This window comes from Sciurus carolinensis, chromosome 16 (assembly GCF_902686445.1).
Source record: "Sciurus carolinensis chromosome 16, mSciCar1.2, whole genome shotgun sequence".
In the NCBI taxonomy this organism is placed as follows: Eukaryota; Metazoa; Chordata; class Mammalia; order Rodentia; family Sciuridae; genus Sciurus; species Sciurus carolinensis.
In genome coordinates, this window is record NC_062228.1 from 66,881,633 (window position 1) to 66,902,415 (window position 20,783).

At 57.7% G+C, this 20,783-nt stretch overlaps 1 protein-coding gene across 1 annotated transcript; it reads left to right on the forward strand.

Annotated features, from left to right (window-relative positions):
- Nucleotides 1-204: 204 nt before the first annotated feature.
- Nucleotides 205-11,289, forward strand: LOC124966246 (vomeronasal type-2 receptor 26-like). Its single transcript, XM_047527279.1, has 6 exons — nucleotides 205-413; nucleotides 2,583-2,874; nucleotides 5,004-5,801; nucleotides 7,471-7,680; nucleotides 9,034-9,157; nucleotides 10,274-11,289. Exons 1-6 carry the CDS (start codon nucleotides 205-207, stop codon nucleotides 11,287-11,289), a joined length of 2,649 nt encoding a protein of 882 aa, XP_047383235.1.
- The last annotated feature ends 9,494 nt before the right edge of the window (nucleotides 11,290-20,783 follow it).

Sequence of the window (20,783 nt, forward strand, 5' to 3'; positions counted from 1 at the left end):
AGAGAGAAACTTGTAATAGGCGTGGGGCTTGGTGGCCCCCATTGCAGCTCGGGTCCCGTCTCCCCAGGGCCTGGAGGCTGCTGGTGCAGATGAGCCTCAGCCCAGGCGTCTGGTCCAGGTAGATCCAGGTAAAAGGCGCTGTCACTGCAGGACACAGTTCCACACGGGGGCTGCCACGGCACTGGCCGTCCTGACCCTGCGGGCATGTGGCTGTGGGCCCTGCTGCCTGCCGTCCTGGGCCCTCGCCCCAGCGTCACCCTCTCTGGGCCATTCAGCTGGCGCCTGCCAGGCTCGAGCTCCCGTTTCGACCGACCGGGGGACGTGGTGGTGGGGGGCAGCTTCTCCATCTTGTGTTTCGATGAGGTCACCCTGTTCAATTTCACTGCTCCTCCCGTGGGACGGGCCTCCTCAGAGTAAGTGCCCGGGTGCTGGGCGGGAGAGCCGAGGGCAAGGGGGATGTAGAGGGCATCGCCAGGGTCATCCTGTGTGTCCAGGCTGGTGGCTGGTCCCCTGGCTTCCTCAGGGTCTGTCCTATGTGTTCAGGTTGGTGGGTGGTCCTCTGACCTTCCTCAGGGTCAGTCCAGTGTGTGTCCAGGCTGGTGGCTGGTCCCCTGGCCTTCCTCAGTGTCAGTCCTGAGTATGTCCAGGCTGGTGGGTGGTCACCTGGCTTCCTCAGGGTCCGTCCTGTGTGTCCAGGCTGGTGGGTGGTCACCTGGCTTCCTCAGGGTCCGTCCTGTCTGTCCAGGCTGGTGGGTGGTCCTCTGGCCTTCCTCAGGGTCATCCTGTGTGTTCAGGCTGATGGGTGGTCACCTGGCTTCTTCAGGGTCCGTCCTGTGTGTTCAGGTTGGTGGGTGGTCCCCTGGCCTTCCTCAGGGTCTGTCCTGCGTGTGCAGGCTGGTGGGTGGTCACCTGGCTTCCTCAGGGTCCGTCCTGTGTGTCTAGGCTGGTGGGTGGTCCTCTGACCATCCTCAGGGTCAGTGCTTGTGTGTTCAGGCTGGTGAGTGGTCCCCAGTTTCCTCAGGGTCAGTGCTTGTGTGTCCAGGCTGGTGGGTGGTCACCTGGCTTCCTCAGGGTCCGTCCTGTCTGTCCAGGCTGGTGGGTGGTCCCCAGTCTTCCTCAGGGTCAGTCCTTGTGTGTCCAGGCTGGTGGGTGGTCCCCAGTCTTCCTCAGGGTCATCCTGTGTGTCCAGGCTGGTGGGTGGTCCCCAGTTTCTTCAGGATCAGTCCTTGTGTGTCCAGGCTGGTGGGTGGTCCCTAGTCTTCCTCAGGGTCAGTCCTTGTGTGTCCAGGCTGGTGGGTGGTCCCCAGTCTTCCTCAGGGTCAGTCCTTGTGTGTTCAGGCTGGTGGGTGGTCCCCAGTTTCCTCAGGGTCAGTCCTTGTGTGTCCAGGCTGCTGGGTTGTCCACAGTTTCCTCAGGGTCAGTCCTTGTGTATCCAGGCTGGTGGGTGGTCACCTGGCTTCCTCAGGGTCAGTCCTTGTGTGTCCAGGCTGGTGGGTGGTCCCCAGTCTTCCTTAGGGTCAGTCCTTGTGTGTCCAGGCTGGTGGGTGCTCCCCAGTTACCTCAGGGTCAGTCCTTGTGTGTCCAGGCTGGTGGGTGGTCCTAGTCTTCCTCAGGGTCAGTCCTTGTGTGTCCAGGCTGGTGGGTGGTCCCCAGCCTCCTCAACCTCTCCCTGTCCAGGTTTGACCAGGTTCTGAGGCCTGGGTGCTGTGTCACTGTCCTCCTGATGGCCCCACTGGCCAGGCACGGGTCTCATGCACCTGCTGTGTGAGAACAGGGTGTGCCCCCAGCAGAGGTGACATTAACCCCTCTGGTGACACTGCTGTGCATGTGGCCCTGTGGGTCCTGTCTGCCTGTGTCCTGTGTCCTCCCCGGACTCAGATCGCGCCTGCCTCTGCTCTCGGGGTCCAGCGCGGTCCTCCTGGCCGTATTTAAATGGTGGGCTCAGCTTTACTAAAAGTCTGCCTCGTGTCTCGAGGGCACTGTGCTGTGACCCCAGCCAGGTGCTCGTGAGCCTGGAGGATGCCCTTCAAGGCCACCCCGGCGACTGGGCCAGACCCTGCCTCCACACAGAACACACAAGGGCTGGTGTGGTCAGCGGCAGAGCCCCTGGTGCCCTGCCCAGGCCCAGAAGGGGCAGAAGAAAATGCCGACTGTCCTCCCCAGGACCTGCCTCCTTCCCCACCTGACTGGAAAGGAGGCCCAGGAGGCTCCGTGTCTCACATGGCCCTCAGGTTAAAGTGAGCAGCGTGAACGGTGGTGTGGGCACTCTGTGCTGCGCTGGCACAGGGGTCCACCAGGGAGGGACGAGCTCAGAGTCCAGATCCTGCCCTTGGTGAGGTGGACATTTGAGGTGGCTTTCCTGGAGGTTCTGAGACTCTTCAGTCAGCCTCCTCTGTGTCCAGCTGAGGGCTGTGGGCTTTGTCCTCCCTTCCTCCCCTGCAGGGGTTCTGGGGGCCGCCTGTGGGTCGTCAGGTCCCTGGGCATGTGCCTGTCCTTGCCCTTTGTCCAGCCTTTGAGCGGCAGGGGCACACGGTCCCGCTGTCTGCCCACTGGGCAGCGTGAACAAGGGCTTTTCCACTCAGCCTGTCCCTGTGGAGCTACCTGGTGGCCCAGAGCTTTGTGTTTGCCGTGGAGGAGATCAACAGGAGTGTCCACCTGCTGCCCAACCTGACCCTGGGCTTCTCCATCCGCAACTCTGGGTGCTCAGTGCACGGAGCCGTGTTTGAGATGATGAGCTTTCTCACGGGGCAGGAGGAGCCCATCCCCAACTACGCCTGCGGACCCCGCCTGCCCAGGGTGGCCGTGGTTGGGGACACGCGGTCAGCCCTGTCCATGGCCATGGCCAGGCTTCTGGGGCTCTACAAGTTTCCCCAGGTGAGTCTCCCCAGAGCCTTCACGAGAGCTGACCCTCAGCAGGGCAGCAAGGGCAAGGGTGTCTGGAAGGGTACTGACCACTCTGCTCTGTGGCTGGTTCCTTTTACCTCCCTGCTCTCTGTCCAGTACTGTCCTCCAGGTAAGCTTCTCTTGATACGAGTGCAATCCAAATGGTCAGTGAGGTAGCTGGGGATCAGAGGAGGAATAGGGCCAGGACCAACTCACCCCACCCCAGGTCCAGGAGCTGGACTTGAGACCAGGCAGTCCCCACCCAGGTCCAGGAGCTGGACTTCAGGCCAGGCAGTCCTGACCCAGATCCGGGAGCTGGACTTGAGGCCAGGCAGTCCCCACCTCAGGTCCAGGAGCTGGACTTGAGGCCAGGCAGTCCCCAACCAGTTCCAGGAGCTGGACTTGAGGCCAGGCAATCACCACCCAGGTCCAGGAGCTGAACTTGAGGCCAGGCAGACCCCACCCAGGTCCAGGAGCTGGACTTGAGGCCAGGCAGTCCCCACCCAGGTCCAGGAGCTGGACTTGAGGCCAGGCAGTCCCCACCCAGATCCAGGAGCTGGACTTGAGGCCAGGCAATCCACACCCAGATCCAGAACCTGGAATTGAGGCCAGGCAATCCCCACCCCAGGTCCAGGAGCTGGACTTGAGGCCAGGCAGTCCCCACCTCAGGTCCAGGAGCTGGACTTGAGGCCAGGCAGTCCCCACCCAGGTCCAGGAGCTGGACTTGAGGCCAGGCAGTCCCCACCCAGGTCCAGGAGCTGGACTTGAGGCCAGGCAGTCCCCACCCAGGTCCAGGAGCTGGACTTGAGGCCAGGCAGTCCCCACCCAGGTCCAGGAGCTGGACTTGAGGCCAGGCAGTCCCCACCCAGGTCCAGGAGCTGGACTTGAGGCCAGGCAGCCCCTGACTCGTGCCACAGTGTCACCTGCCAACCCTTCCCGAATCACACTCTGGTGGCCCCCAGCCTCCTCATCCTCAGTCCTGACCGTGATGAAGATGATCCTGGCCACAGTTCACACCTTGAGGTGGGCGACTCAGTGGCTCTCAGCTCAGGGTGTGTGGTGGTCAGCTGAGGGTGGGAGAGCAGGGCTCTCCCTGCACAGCCCAGACCAGCAGCTGCCGCTCCAGCCCCCCACCCGAGGCAGGCCCTGTCCTGCCCTGTCCTGGCGGGTCCGCTTGGCCAGGGTTTCCCAGTGTGACCTCTGCTCCCCAGGTCCTCACTCCCCAGGGTCCTGCAGGCTCCCTGTGGTGCAGATCAGCCCCTCCCTCCTCTCCTTGCCAGCGGGTGCTGCGTCCTGTGCAGGGTCCCCACTGCTGGCCGCCTGTCCCGTCCTGGGCGTGTGAACCGTGCTCTCTGGCTGCGGGTGCCCCTTGCCGTCCACGTCCAGGTGTGGGCCTGTGTGCCTCCCGTCCTCCTGGGTGTGAGCGTGGCTTGCTGGCGGAAGGCTGCCTGTGTGTGGTCTCTGGGGGCCTCGGTGCTTCCCAGAGCCTGCTGTTTGTCCTCCCTGCTGGGCAGGTGTCCACGACCTGGAGTAGAAGGCCCCAGCTGGTGGGAATTGCTCTGTCCTGCACTGGGCTGAGTCTCTGGGCCTGCTGGGCGGGCGTCCCCTCACTGAGGGACTGGTCCCCTGGAGTCCCAGCATGGTGTCCTGGGCTCTGGTCCTGGAGCTGCCCCACCTCGGCTGCTCTTGGAGGCTGGTCCCTGGTGGGCTTCCTCTCCAGGCTGAGGCTCCAGGTCTGGTCCCTGGCACTCTGAGCTGGTCCATTCCTGTCCTGCCCATCATGACGGGGGCCTCCTCCCACCAGCCCCACACCCTCACAAGACCCCTCTTGGCATGGGGTGGACGCGCCCTGGGCTGTAGGGCAGACGCCACTCATATTTCTGGGAGACGCTCACCCCCCAGCTCTGCTCCAGCTTGGGGGACCTGCTGCCCCGAGTGTGCAGGGATTGCTGCTGAGGTGCAGGACTTCCACGGACAGTCTTGGGGAACCCTGCAGGGCTAAGGGGCACACTGGCCACTCCCTCTCTCTGGCTGTCCTCCTTCCACTCTTCAATCCTGGGGGCCTGGCCTGAGTCCTGGTGCTGACCTTCTCTCTGCCACTGCCCGGCCCTTCCCTGCAGATCAGTCACTCATCCACGCTGCCCATCCTCAGTGACAAGGCCCAGTTCCCGTCCTTCCTTCGGACGCTGGCCAGTGACCTCACATCGTGTTATGCGGTGACCCAGCTGGTGGTCCGGTTGGGATGGACCTGGGTGGACATTCTGGCCCAGGATGATGACTATGGGCAGCAGGCCAGCTCACTGGCTGCCCGGGAGCTGAGCCAGGCTGGCATCTGCATTGAGGCCCATCTCTACGTGCCTGCCCAGCAGTCCCTGGAGGACACAGACGCCATTGTCCAGAGGATGCAGGTCTGCACTGCCACGGTGGTTCTGGTCTTCCTCAACAACTCGAGCTTCCTGCTCATTCTGCAGGGCTTACTGGGCCTGCCGGTCTCGGGCCAGGTCTGGGTCAGCTCAGAGAGTCTGCACATGGCCATAGCCCTGAGCATGCCAGGTGCCTCTGAGGTCCTGCAGGGAGGCTTTAGCCTGATTTTTCAAAGTAGCCATGTGCCTGGCTTCCCTGAGTTCTTGGCTCACCTGCACCCGAGTCGGACCCCAGAGGACATGTTCATAGAGAGGTTCTGGGAGGTCAACTTTGGGTGCACGTGGCCCCCCAAGAATGGCTCAGTGGCAAGTGGTGTCCAGCTCTGCTCAGGGAATGAACGTCTGCAAAGCACCGAGGACCCTTTCTGGGAGGCTCGGAAAATGGACATCGCATACACCCCCGTGTACAGCATCGCCCACGCCCTCCAGGACCTGCTGGGCTGTGAGCACTGGGCTGGGGCCCGTGCAGACCCTGGGCATGTCCTGCCCTGGCAGGTGAGCAGAGGGTGGAGGGTGCTGGTGTGCTCACTGCAGGGCTGGAGGGAGACTCGCTCCTCAGCCGCAGGCCTGCTGTCTGCGCCCTGGCAGGAGCACTGCAGGGGACCCAGAGCCCCCCACCACCCGAGCACAGGTGAGTCATGGGGCCGCGGTGTCGCTCCCTTAGCACAGCCGGGATCCTAGCGGAATTCAAGTTCCAGGTAAACCTCCCAGTAAACCCCCAGGGAAACCTTCCAGAGCCCCCTTCCCTGTGGAGTCCAAGGCTGAGTCTGCTGAATTTACCTGGCTGCCCCAGCACCACCTGTGAATTTCCAGAGACTCAGCACAAGAGAGGAGAGAGCAGGTCAATGGCCAGGGCTGTTGGGACCTCCACCGAGAGGATGGTGCCCAAGTGCATGGATCAGCCCTGCAGGCGGTGGTGAGCCGGTTGGGCCGCAGCCCCTGGCCTGTGTGCAGAGGATGGCGTCCTAGGAGAGCTGCTCACCAGGGGCCATCAAGGCAACCCATTCCCGGTCGCGTCTCTGTCCCAGCGTCATCCTTGGGAGCAGGGATGCACAGCCACCGAGAGAGGAAGGCGTCAGGCAGGAGTCTCCTGGCCTCCATGCAGAACCAAGAAGTGGTCACCTCAGCCTTGCTGGCCAGTCCCAGTGTCTGGAGGTGTCTAGAGATTTGACTTCCTCACCAAGGCGTGATGCTGAGGCCTGGGTAGCAGCTCCTTCTGGTGGACACTGGGACAGGAGGCAGCAGGAGGGCGTTGACCTGGTCACTGGGGTGCAGGCCAGAGGTCCCACCTGAGGTGAGCGGGGATGTCTCTGCGCCGGCTGCTGGATGGAGGGAATCCCAAGGTGCTGTGGCTGAGGACGGGGTGCCCTGGGCAGGTCCTCTCAGGCCGCCTGGGCCTCTGCTGTGTGCAGACACCCTCCAGAGCCCAGGACCGGTTCGGCTGAGCACCGGGTGCTGAGTGGTGAGTGTCGGGTGTGGGCAGAGAGCGAGATGAAGCCCATGTGGGTCCAGGGCCGCCGTGTGCTGTGAGGGGGACAGAGCAGAGCTGGGGGTGGTGGAGGTGTGGACCAGGGAGGTCCTCTATCTGGGGAGACCTGTGAGCTCTCAGGTGGAGGGTGGCAAGCGGCTGCCAAGCAGGTGTGGGGCAGGCAGGGCAGGCACAGTGGGAGTGCAAGGCCCAGTGTGGGAAGAGGCAGGAATGGCCAGGCAGCTGGACCTAGCCTGCCTGGGAGAAGGCCATGGACGTGCCCTCTACTGGGCAGAGCCTCGCGTTGGAAGCCCCGCCAGGGTGGCCTGCCCAGGCGTGTGATGGGAAGGCTGAGGCTGTCCCAGCCCAGGCGGCCCTGGAGCTGGGTGTGAGCATGTGGGTGGGTTCCTCCATCCAGGGCAACAGGGTCAAGTGAGGTGTGCGGCTGGCTTGTCGTCAAGTGTGCTCTGGACTCACACTCACCATCCGTAGGAAACCTCCCTCTGCTTCAACCGGAGTTAAGCTCTAAGACGTGCGTGGGCCCTGCTCACTCTGCAGGCTTAGTGCCCATGTGACCAGCGACGGGTCGGCCCTGCGTGGAGCTGTGCCCGCTGAGCGCTAGGGCAGTGGCCTTGGCTTGTGCCAGGCCCAGGGACCATCCTCGGCCAGTCTACAGCATGGCCCTTCCTTCCCCAGCTGCTCCAGCCCCTCAGGAAGGTGCGCTTCAAGACCCCGGACGACACAGAGGTCACGTTTGATGCCAACGGGGATTTGGTGTCCAAATTTGACATTGTGCGAGGGCAGAAGACCCCCGAGGGCTCATTCCACTTGGTCCACGTAGGCCAGATCGACCCTCGAGGCTCCTCGGGGAGCAGCATGACCGTCCACCTGCAGGAGAACCTCCAGGTGAGCCTCCCAGGTACTTGGAATGGGGTCCTGGAACACTGGAGCTGGAGGGAACCTCGGAGGCCAGGGTCCTTGTCCCCAGCACATGCGTGACATGTCCTTGGCGCTAGGTGGCACCAGGGAGCTTCAGCCAGGCGGGTGAGCCCTGTGGCCCCGTCCTTAGGGGACAGGCCTCTGCTGAGTGTGACTGGAAGGGTCAGCCAGGCCTGGGGTCCACCCCGTGATCCCAGCTGCTCAGGGGCTGAGGCAGCAGGATCCCTCAGCCCACGCCAGCCTGGGCACGTGGTGAGGCCCAGTCTCAGGAGGACTGGGTGGCAGCTCAGTGGTGGACGGCTGGCCCCGCCTGGCAGGCTGGTTCCCACCCAGAGGAGAGAGTCATCTTCAGCTGTAGGTGTGGGATGGCCTTGCATGTCTCTGTGTGTGAGTGTGTTCTGCATGTGTGTGACTGTGCATGTGTGTGACTGTGCATGTGTGTGAGTGTGCATGTGTGTGTGTGAGTGTGCATGTGTGTGTGTGAGTGTGCATGGTTCTCTGTGTTAGTGTGCATGTTTGTGTGAGTGTGCATGTTTGTGTGAGTGTGCATGTGTGTGTGAGTGTGCGTGTGTGTGAGTGTGCGTGTGTGTGAGTGTGCGTGTGTGTGTGTGCAGGGTTCTGTGTGTGAGTGTGCGTGTGTGTGAGGGTGCATGTGTGTGTGTGAGTGTGCATGGTTCTCTGTGTGTGTGCATGGTGTCTGTGTGTGTGTGTGTGCATGACTGTGTGTGTGAGTTGCATGGTTCTGTGTGAGTGTACATGGGGTCTGTGTGTGTGAGTGTGTCCGAGGTCAGCGTGTGTGAGGGTGCATGTGTCTGTGTGTGAATTGCCTGGGGTCAGTGTGTGAGTGTGCATGGGTTCTGTGTGTGTGTGTGTGCATGTGTCTGTGTGTGTGAGTGTGCATGGTTTTGTGTGAGTGTGCATGGGTTCTGTGTGTGTGAGTGTCCCCGGTGTCTGCATGTGTGAATGTGCATGTGTCTCTGTGTGAGTGTGCCTGGGGTCAGTGTGTGAGTGTGCACTTCTGTGTGTGAGTGTGTGGTGTGTGTGCTCAGATCCGCAGTGTCTAGGGCAGGTCCTGGAACCTGGGAAGGCCCACTACACACTGTCTGGCCAGCTCTGCTCCTTTGTCCAGGTGTCCAGGTGGAGCCCTTGGCAGGTCCACTCACTCACTGCAGGGCTGGGCCCGTCCCATCTGGCTCTGGTGGGCAGAGAGACACCTGTGTCGTGGGCGGGATGCACTGTGGTTGCTTCCGCAGGCAGGAGGCCCCACTGGCCACCCGTGCCCTGGCGGGTCGCTGGTGACTCCCTGCTCTTCGTCCCCAGGTGCCCAGCTCCGTGTGCAGCAGGAGTTGCGTTCCAGGGTTCAGCCAGACCCCCCGACAGGGAGCCCCCCACTGCTGTTTCGAGTGCAGCCCCTGCCCCGAGGGACACTTTGCAGAGCACACAGGTGAGGGAGGGAGGACCCTGGACCCAGGGGCCCTCAAGGCCCTGCCGGCCTCTCAGGTTGCCAGTCCAGGGAGCTGCGGCACCACACCCTTGTCTGTGCCCACAGTTGGCCAGGACCTGCCCGCCTGCTGGACACTGTGGGCACTGACTCCTGTCCTCTCTGTCCTCCCTGGGTGTCTATGTGCCATTCCCTTGTCAGAGGACAGCAGGCAGTCCTCCCCCTTCCCAGGGGACAGCAGGCAGTCCTCCCCCTTCCCAGCGGACAGCAGGCAGTCCTCCCCCTTCCCAGGGGACAGCAGATAGTCCTCCCCTTTCCCAGGGGACAGCAGGCAGTCCTCCCCCTTCCCAGGGGACAGCAGATAGTCCTCCCCTTTCCCAGGGGACAACAGGCAGTCCTCCCCCTTCCCAGGGGACAGCAGGCAGTCCTCCCCCTTCCCAGGGGACAGCAGGCAGTCCTCCCCCTTCCCAGGGGACAGCAGATAGTCCTCCCCTTTCCCAGGGGACAGCAGGCAGTCCTCCCTCTTCCCAGGGGACAGCAGATAGTCCTCCCCTTTCCCAGGGGACAACAGGCAGTCCTCCCCCTTCCCAGGGGACAGCAGGCAGTCCTCCCCCTTCCCAGGGGACAGCAGGCAGTCCTCCCCCTTCCCAGGGGACAGCAGGCAGTCCTCCCCCTTCCCAGGGGCAGCAGGCAGTCCTCCCCCTTCCCAGGGGACAACAGGCAGTCCTCCCCCTTCCCAGGGGACAGCAGGCAGTCCTCCCCCTTACAGGGGACAGCAGGCAGTCCTCCCTCTTCCCAGGGGACAGCAGGTAGTCCTCCCCTTCCCAGAGGACAGCAGGCAGCAGGCGCAGGCCCTCCCCTTGGCCCTCCTGGTCTGCACTGTCCCCGTCTCAGCACAGGCCTGTCCTGAGGTGCTGGGTTAGGACCTGCTCACGTGGATCCTGGGGACAGGGTGAGCCCTGGGCCCTTCCCGAGGTCAGTTCCTGCCCGGCTGGGGAGACTGTCCAGGTGGTACCTGTGACCCCTGCCCCGTCTGAGTTGGCCGCCCATTCGGGTGACCGAGCGCTGTCCGTGGAAGGCGGTGGTGTGACCGCGGTGGCCTCGGCCTGTGTCCCACAGACGTGCCGCGCTGCCTTCCCTGCCCCGAGGAGCAGTACCCGAGCCCGGCCAGAGACCGCTGCCTGCCCAGGACAGAGGCCTTCCTGGCCTTTGAGGAGCCCCTGGGACTGGCGCTGGCCGCTGCGGCTGTCTGCCTGGCCGGCCTGGCGCTGCTGGTCCTCGGGCTGTTCCTGCGGCACCGGGACTCGCCCGTGGTCAGGGCCAACAACAGGGCCCTGAGCCACACGCTGCTGGCCTCCCTGGCGCTGTGCGCCCTGTGTCCCCTGCTCTTCCTGGGCCGCCCCACCGCCGTCGCCTGCCTCCTGCGCCAGACCACCTTCGCCGTGCTGTTCACCGTGGCCGTCTCCTGCGTCCTGGCCAAGACGCTGACCGTGGCCCTGGCCTTCAGGGTCACCAGGCCCGGGTCCAGGGCGCGGGCGTGCCTGGGCCCCCGTGCCTCCTCCTCGCTGGTCCTCGTGGCCTCCCTGACGCAGGTGGCTCTGTGCGGGCTGTGGCTGGGCACCTCCCCGCCGTTCCCAGACAGGGACGTGCGCTCGGAGCCCAGGCTGGTGGTCCTGCGCTGCCAGGAGGGCTCCGGCCTGGCCTTCTCCTGCGTGCTGGGCTACCTGGGCCTCCTGGCGGGGGCCACCTTCTCTGTGGCCTTCCTGGCCAGGGGCCTGCCTGCTGCCTTCAACGAGACCAGGCTCCTGACCTTCGGCATGCTGCTCTTCTGCAGCGTCTGGCTGGCCTTCCTGCCCCTGTACCACAGTGCCCGGGGCAAGTCCACCGTGGCCGTGGAGGTCTTCTCCATCCTGGCCTCCACGGCGGGACTCCTGGGGGGCATCTTCCTCCCCAAGTGCTACATCATCCTGCTGAGGCCTGAGCAGAGCACCCCGGCCTGGCTGAGGCCCGGATGGGGACGCAGCGGGACAGGCAGGGCCCCGGGGCCCCGCAGGAGGGCTTCCCGCAGACCAGCACCTGGACGCCCAGGGCAGAGGACACCGGGGCCGGGCGTACCGGGCTCAGCACTTCTGTGAGCGCTGGACACCAGAGGGGCCCTGAGAGGGGAGGACTCAACAGGGTGCTGACGGCCATCATGGAGGATGGGCCCGGGGCCGTGGTGGACGGTCCTGTGTGTGCTCAGTGCTCGAGGTTTCACAGTGACAAGAGGCAGAAACGGGCTGAAGTGGGCGGCCGCAGCAGCAGGAGGAGCACTGTGGGAGGGGCAGGCGTCAGACCCCTGCAGGCTGGTGGACGCAGGGAAGACCCGTCTGGCACTTCCTGGAAAGGTGGACGCGGAGCTCCCAGGGCCTGGTGGTCCCACTGCTGCACAGGGCGCGGGAGACTGAGCACCTGTCCCCCACAGGGAGAGCGAGGGTCAGGGAAGCCTCAGACCCAGCGGTGGGAGCCAGGTCCACGTCCATGTCCCGGGAGGGGCAGGCTGCACGTGGCTGCCCGTCCCAGGAAGGTCCTGGCCCTGAGGAGGAAGCGGTGGTGCCCAGCACGGCAGGACGGGCTCTGCACACTGCTGCTGAAGGGCCCAGACACAGGAGCACAGGTGGCCTGAGCCCTGGACAGAGCAAGGCTGGGCGCGGGCAGGACAGCGGGGTGGGGCTGCCTGGGCAGGGAGGCGGGAGCTGGCGAGGACCCAGGTGCAGCTGTTCTGGTGTCGGCGGTCAGGTCCACTGTGGGGAGGTCGCACCTCTACGTCGTGACGCACATGAGCGCACAGGGAGGACGAGGCGGGCTGAGCTCTGTGTCAGGGTCGGCGTGGTGAAGCGGAACGCCCGGTGCACAGGCGAGGACGGTGGTGACGTCCTGGTGTCTTGGCTGTCCCAGGGAGGAGGGGACGTGTGGGCAGCCAGCAGTGCAGGAAGTGACGCGGGCGTGGCTGTGGCCGCAGCTGTGCTCAGTGCCCAGCCCCGTGGGCAGGGTGGGCAGGCACCCTGGTCCAGGATGGCCAGGCTGGGCACGTGGTGTGAGGCGGGGCTGGTCTCCATCGGTCAGTGTGGCAGAGCCACCGTGAGGACGGTGTGCGGGGTGGACGTGCAGCCCTGGCCCAGTGTCCCTCCCGTGTGCGTCGCCCGTTCTCAACCCTCCCTGAAGGACTGGCGACTCCCGACCACGCCTCCCGTTGCAGCCAGCCCAGCATTCGTCCCCTGTGCCCATGTGGGGACGCCGTGGACGCAGGCAGGTCCCTCTCGTGTCCGGTCCCCCACCCTGTGGCCCCAGCCACGTGTCCCCCGGCTGCCTCGTTGTCCTCCTGAGAGGATGTGAGGCCAGAGGGGTGGGGAGCCCACCTGCCAAGCCTCCGCCGGATCCCTGGGCCCCACGCCCACCCAGGCCCTTTCCCTGTGGTGATTTCTCCCAGGCGGTGACTTGAACTGTCCCCTTGTCCCCTGCTGTGTCCCCTTCTGCGGGCATCACGGAAACCTCACGGAGGTCCACCTCAGGTGCCTCCAAGGGCACTACGTCTGCAGGTCGCGTTTGTCCTGTGGCCTGAGGAGGCACAGTGCCACCCAGCAGACTTTCCTTGTTGTGGGGGCGGAAGTGACGTTTTATTCTGTAGAATTTTGACACTTTTGGAGAAGGTGGTGACGGGCATCCCTAGTGTCCCGGGAGTGCTGGTGACAGGTGCCACGCGTGTCCCCTGTGTGGCCACGTTCTAATTGTCATGAATGTTCCCTGTTTCGCTGTGGGATAGGGGTCATTGTTGTCCCATGAGGTGGTGTGACATGGTCATGCATGTCTTCTAGTGTCCTTTGACAGGTGTCCTGAGTGTCCCCTGAGGTGCTGTGACAGGGTACAAGTGTCCCCTGAGGTGGTGAGTGGAGAGCAGTGACAGAGGGTGGTCCAGCAGTGACTGGGACTGGGGTCTCTGGTGGCCTCATGGTGTGGCGTGCCTGGTGCCTGGGGGTGTTCCTGTGCAAGGCCACAGGATGCCCAGCTGCTGTGGCAGTGCCCTGCGTGAGGAGGCTGTGCAAGGGTCCTGTGGGCTCTGACCTTGACCTCAGGCTCGCAGCTCCGGGAAGGAAGGAACTCTCAAGCTAGACAGCCACAGTGTCTCAGCAGCTCGCTTCCCGGGTCCCTGCCACCTTACAGTGACTTTAACAACGGGCTTTCCTGAGAGCCGCACCAAGCTCCTCACGGTGCACTCTGCACTGTGGATTGCAACTGGGAAAAGCTGCAGGGATGTCCTGGTCTCTGTGACGTTGCTGAGTAGAAAGAATCACTGTTGCATGGTCTTTAACCTGAAATGAGACCTGTATGCATAAAGATTGCTGGTGAGACTCTTTAGAGCTGCATCTCCATCAGAGGGCAGAGCTCCACCAGACCCCAGCTTAGTCTTCAAGAGCTGTGTCTCTGAGTCTTTATCTTCCAGTCCCGCCTCACCCCTTGTGGACTGGGCAGGTCGGTCAAGCTGGTTGTGACAGTTGGTGGCCCTAGGGATCAGGACACAGGGGAACTTTCTGCAGCCATTAGAACAGGTCCACTCCCGGAGTTGCACTGTAGAAGCCACAAAATCCCTCGCAGGTGAGGTGGAGGGGCAGTGGTCAGAGGCAGGTGAGACGTGGGAAACGCAGGGTCCTCAGAAAGGGTCAGGGCGTGTCTGTGCTTAGGGCTCTGCTGAGGAAGAGCGGCAGTGTGGCAGAGAGCACGTGTCAGGAAGTGTGCACTGACTACTACAACCTGCCCCTGGTTTCCTGCAGAAGGAGTGCAGTGTAACGTCGTGGGCGACGGGCACCCGGGTTGAAGGTAGGCTCGCAGCTGGAGCAAGGAGAAGGAAAACAGGGCTGTGCAGAGAGCACGTGGACTAGGTCACCCGCTGAAGAGAAGGTCTCCCAGAGGAAGAGCATCACCCCACTTCCCTTCCCTCTTGGCTTCTGCTGGCTCTCATCTCTCCTAGGCTCACATGTAACACTGTGAGTTACAGAGCTGCAGGGTTTACAAGGCCTGCGAGATCGTGTGAAGACAAGAGGGAAAGTGTCCCCTTCTACATTCACAGGGCGTGGCTGGCCTCTCACCTGTTTCCAGCTGCTTTATAGCCAGTTCCTCCCAAAGCCGAGCACAGAAAGAGAGAAGTGAGGGTTCTGAGTGCGCATGCGTTCTTCAGCCAGGATTTTAAATTTCTTTCCTGAGGCCCTCACAGAATTCCACGTTGTTGAGATCTTAACTGACTCTTATCTTTGTGAAAAGCACACTCCGACCTGATGGTGATGTTAGCATTGAGGCCATTTAAATTTTTTTAAGAAAACTCCTGCTTTTTGAAATTCTATACATATTAATGTATTTTCTGGTCAGTATTATTTTTTCTAACTCTAAAAGTTTACCCTCTTTGTTCAGAAGCCAGTTTCTCCAGGGTTTGCTCTTGAATACATTCAAAAATTCCTTTAATGAGTCCTAAGGAGGACAGAGACGTGGTCTTGTTGGGAATGAGTCTGATAACCATGGAGGACAGAGAGCCGCTACCTGAAACCTTTGATGTCAGTGTCCATCTTGGCTGCTGGGTTTCATAGCTGGTGTCTCCAGTTGGACAGGCCTGTCCCATGATTACGTCATAATATCAGAGTCTGCTGGGCTCTAATTTAATTTCTAATAGGTTAAATTGAATAGAGGCTTAATCTTTATCAATCACACTGCCTCCTACCTGGGGGCTCCAAATAAAATAGTCACAAAATCTGCTTCCTTTCCTTTTGGTGTGTGTGCACACCTGTTTATTGTGTTGTTGGTTGTATGTGTTATTGTGTGGTCTCAGAATTGGCATTTGGACAAATAAGCATGCAACAATTAAAATTTAAATAAAGAGATGGATCCAAAGAATATAATTGAAGCAATCAATCAAAAGGAATATATGCTTAAAATTCCAACTCACAAACCGTTTTCTAGGTGGTCAGACAATAAAGTGTTGATTTCTACTAAATGTCCATAATGTATCGTCATATCCCATTGCTTCTAAGATATTTCTTGCAGCAAAAGACATGGTTCATACTGCTAACTACATTTGTCTGATATTTTCATTTATGTAGGAAATCCTTCTCCCATGGGAAGTCCCCCGCCTGTGTACCCATCTACAGTTGCTTAGCATGACATTTTGGCAATACAAAATGTGGAAATGGCAATTCTCCTAAAATGAAAAATTATTCTGTTGCATTCCCAGTTTCCTAAACAATGTAGCATGTCAACGGTGCTCTCAACAGCCATTGTCTAGGTGTTGTAACCATTCTTTAGTTTGTACCTACTGAGGTCATTTAACCCACTTCACCCTCTGCTGACGAGTTCTGATCCCACGATGTTAGTTTGTAATGTTGAATCACAGCAACAGACACTTTGGATTGATGTGGTTTTTGGTATAAGAACCCCTGCAACCCTGTAGTCTGGGCTGTTCTCCCGATAGCCATTTTGGGGGGCATCTTGTGAGACAGTCAGCCGGCCGGCTTAATAAAGACTCTCAATGTTGGACTTCTCAGTGGTGATCGGTCTGTTCTTAAGTTGACCCCATAACATTTGGAGGCCCCAGCGAGATCCTGGCTGCCTGGTGGGTAACCACCGCCCACCCCTGACCTGGGAACTCCTGCGGAGGGGAGAGGCCACAGCGGTGCTCCTAGGGAAGGCCTCTGGGTGACGTTCCTCAGCCCCAGGCTGCATGGTGTGTGGATTCCCAACCCAGGACTGAGCTAAATTCTCCCAGAGTCACCTGTTTCTGCCCCCCGGGGACGAGTCAGTCTGTTTCTGGTGGACCCGCATCTGGGGACTCTGAGGAAGGCTGGACGCAGCATTACTTCTCGAGTCCGGGACTGGCAAGTCGTTCCCAGGCCCTCTGGGCAGAAATCAGGAGTGGGCACTTGTCATTGTCTTTGGTGTCTTACCTGTTCTGTGTTTGTTTGTCCTTTTCTTTTCTTTTTTTTTTTTTGTATGTGGTGATTTTAAAATTTGTTTATTGACACGTAAGCACTGTACACATGGAAGGGATTCATGTTACATTTCCACACATACATACGGAGTGCATTGCTGCTTCCATCCACTCTTCTACCATCTTCCCTCACACCCTTCCCAGTCCCTAATAAGCACATTATTAGGTAGTTCCACATTCCAGGTAACTTTTTAAAAAAAATTTCCATATTTGAAAGAGAACGTGCCAAATTGGCAGCTATTTTCAGAATAGCTGGCAAAAGTAAGCAGTCTGTATATGCTTAAGTGAATATTTGTGGAAGGTTTATGACATTGAAGGTAAAACAGAGAAGACTGTGGACCTATGAGATGCTAAATAATGTATGTTTCTGTCCATTTTTAAGTGAACCTGATAGCCAAGCAGCAGTGGGCCATGCTTGTGATCCCAGCTATTCAGAAGGCTGAGGTGGGAGAATTTCAAGTTCTAGAAGAGCAGGAAAATTTAGGAACACCCTTTCTCAAAGAGAAAAAAAAAATAATGCGGATCTGGTACAGGATGTAAAAAATCCTCTTACGTTTAGGGCGATCTTTAAAGGGTCACAGGTATGCATTGGTCCTTCATTGGGGTTTTGCTTCTGGTGTTAACAGTTTGACCACATAAGGATGATTCTATCTTTTCGAAGGTTACTAGTTGTATTATGTCTCAGGAACTGTCACTTTACTTTTAATTCCTTTTTTCTTCTCCACTACTGGGAATGGAAGACAGAGCACTTATACTAAAGCTACATCTCCTAGGTTTTTAATCCTTTGGAGACAGGGTCTCTCTCAGTTGCTCAGCCTGGCTCCAAACATTCACTCCTTCTATCTCAGCCTCCCAGCAGCTGATCCAGTCACCTGTATGATTTCTTACAATCCTAAAAGCTACTTTTTGAAATTTGAACGATCTTGGTCCTCACTTCACAGATTGAACAATGACTACCACCTGTGGCTTAGAAAACTTAAATGACACTTAAGTCTATTAAAGGTTGAGATAAGAATTTGATTCTGAACCATATTTGGTTATTTGATATTTAAAGTCTAAAGCCTCCTCTCTCTCTCTCTCTCTCTCTCTCTCTCTCTCTCTCCCTCTCTCTCTGTCTCTCTCTCTTCCACTTACTCCTTCTTACTTAGGCATTCAGCAGTAGAGAAACAAAACAGGCAGCTGAGAATCCAAGTCAAGACTGCAGAATTAATCTCTACCTTCTCTCCAAACATTCCTCCCCATGAGGTCCCATGTTTCAGTCTCAGCTGCATCATAACCCGAGGTGCCGTGCATCCTGCAGGACTGGTAACCTGGAGCTTCTCATCTGTGAAAGTTCTGTGCACGATGTCTCTCTGGAACACCTGTCCCATTCTGAAACCAGCCCAGGTTCATGGAATTGCCGCTCCCTTCTCAGCGCTGGCCTAGTTTTACCCGCTGCACCGCTGATGGAGCCAGAGGCCATAGTTGCCTTTGGCCTGGACAAAGGCGTCCGCTATGTGCGGGGCCCTAGGCGGGTCCAGCGCCCGCCCGCAGGTGGCATCGCGGTTCTCTGCACCCTCGATGGTCCCTTTCTCTGTCCCAGGCCCGCTGGCACCACGTTCCTGGTCCAAGTTCCCGGCGTTCCCAGTGGCTCTCTGACCAGCAGCGCGCCCCCGACGGTTTTCTGCCAGAGCACACATCTGCACTGAGCCTGGGGCGCAGTACCACTCTTGTCTTCGTGTCTCCAGATTCTCGGTGACAGCACCACGGAGGGCCATAGCGGAAATTCGTCGCTGGCGTCCAGGCCAGTTGCGGTCCTTTGCAGGAGCCCAGCGGCACCGTTTTCTCTCGCGCACTCTCACTCGGTTGCCGCTCAGCTAGTCGATCCGTGCGCGGGTGTTCTCGGTGGCCGCGCCGCCGCTGTCGCCAGCCTTTTGGTTCACCGCGCGGGCGCTCACCCTTGCCCAGCGCAGTCCACTGGTGCCCTCTGCCCTCGTGGCCAGGGCGGCGGCCGCGCCTCTGTGGCCGGATGCCCTGCCTCGCTGCGTCGCGCCTCGTGCCTTCCGCAGGCTGAATTAGAGCGCCTGAGCCCCACTCCTTGTCCTCCCAAGTCCGGTGAGTCCACGAAGCCGACCGCGTCCCGGGTTGCCGGTCCCTGGAGGCCCTGTCCCGCTGTGGCTGGTTGGAACCCAACACCGGGGCGATGGCTTCGTCCGAGCGTGCGTGGCTGGGCGGCGTCGGGCGTTTGTCCAGCCTCGGGTTTTCAGTCGGATGTTGGGTCCTGGGACTGTTCTGAGCTGCGCCCTCCGCTGTGTGCCAGCAGGTCCCCCGTCCTGAGCGCGAACCCCAGTGAGCTCGCGGGTGCTGGTGACGCCGGGGACACGTCGGGGCGCAGCGAATGCCCTTCTCCTGGAAGAACAGTTCAGTGATGGCCACGTTAGCAGGGGCCGCGGATTCCTCCTCCCACCGCCCTGGTTTCCCGCGGAGAGTCCCTCTTTGACCACATTGGGACTCGCACCTGGTGGAGAAAGGGAAGTAGCCTCCAAGGCCATCTCGGTGGCGCAGGCTCCTTCCCTCCGTGGCCAACCCGGCCTGCGGCCGCCTGGGATGCTCACTCTCGGGGAACTCGGGAACACCGGCTACTGGGACGTTTTTGTTTGTCCTTTTCTGTTTTTTGCTGCCTTGAGTGTGGACGTGGGTCGGTCTCCCTCGTGTTGGTCCTGCACACCCTTCAACGCATATTGACCAATTTCCAGGAATTCCAGAGAAGGGCCGAGTCCACAGGACCTGCTGTGACATCTTTTCTCTCCCTCAATTCTCTGAGAGAGAATGGCCAGCTTTCGAGGTCAGATGGCCTCCTCCAGGACCACCACATTGTCTTTGGGCAGCCTGGACATCCTGCTCAAATGTTTTATAGTCAAATTTGGAAAAAAATGGCTAACGAGCTTTTTAACCATGTTCACTAAAGCTTACATTAAAATGTAAACTGCTGCCAATAGAAACTTCCAACTATTGCAGTTGGTCAACCAAAGTGCCAGGCTAACATTTTGATGGCTGCCATCCAGGAGACGAGGAAAACCGGGTAGAACAAGACCCCACCTGAGGGGCTCTCCCAGGAGACCAGTGGAAGCAGCTCCCTTGCTGTCTCCTCGGGAATCTCCTTCAGGGAGGGATAGGGCACAACCTTGTCTATGTTCTCTTAATTCTTTTCATCTGTGATGAGAGGGACCATATCAGGCCAAAAAGACTTAAAATTCTAGTTTTTTGAGCTCATAATTTTTGATCTGGTGCACCTAAGTTAATTTTTGATCAGACCTATTTTATTGAAGTATAAAGTTTTCTTAATGCTCTGTTTCATTCAGAGGCCAGTTTATAAGGGTCAACTCTCAGTCTAAGGGGTTTTAAAATATAAGTTATGAGGCCTTTGTCCATCTCTTTTATGTATATGTGTATTATCATGTCCACATATGTTTGGTTCCAAATTGACATGTGAGCTCATCAATTAAAATAATAAAAAAGAAGGATCCAAATACCATAACTTCACATGATTTTGAAGGTTCAATTTAAATTGGGTAAACAATGAAAAGAAAAGCTGTCTTTAAAACTTGCTAACTCACAAGTTTTTCTAGGTGGTCACACAACTAGTAATATGTTAATTTTATAAAATGTCTAATATCTGTGGTTTCTAAATTTTTCGTCAACTGGGAACAAATGGTTGATGCTGTCCAATACACTTCTGTGATATCTTGGCAATTTTTTAAAAAAACTAAACTAGATTTGACATATATGGGATTAATCATGGATTGATTTCAGGAGTTCAAATGTTAACTGTGAAAGATAACATCCAGTACTCAAACTCCTTAAATTCCACAGGGTAACATACTTAAACAATTTTGGTGCTTTCATAAATTGGTAAATAAAAAGATGGTTTAAAATGACTTTGTGTTCATAGAAAACAAGGTTACTAAAAGTCTCCACAGGTATTATTCTATATAAAGGGTCCAAAAGTATGAACTATATTTAAATAGAGTTCTATAAATACCCAAGTATTTCACCTTATGAAAATGGAGTAATTAATCTCAATTCAGAAATTTACAAGGGTTGTTTCAAAATATAAATTTTAAAAAGGGGATCAACAGATTTAAAAATTTAAATGGTTCTAAGTATAAAAATATAATTAGTAAAAATTGTTTCTAGGTAAGAAAATCGTTATGTGATAAAATAAAAGTATAGTACATGTATGTAAACAACAAGAGTGTCTAATTAAGGGATTAAAAAGCATAAATTAAGGGTAAATTTAAAAAGTTTGTGTGTACGTATAATTAAACAACAGTGAACTAATCGAGCTTATTCTGTAAGGTCAAATATTAATGCACTGATATAAACCAAAGTTCAGTCCATATGTAAAATGACAAATAATTCTTAAAATATCAATTTTCTGTTAGCATCATGCCTGCTAATTTTATTCTCTAGAAGAGCTGCTCATAAAAATTGGGGTTTGTACAGCTCTGGTTAAACAGCGCCTGTTATTTTGGAGCATTGTACCACATTCCAAAGTGTAAATTTTCTTTAAAAACTCAACTTGGTTAATATAAAGATATTAATGTAATTGTAATGCTATTACTCTTCTTTATATATTAA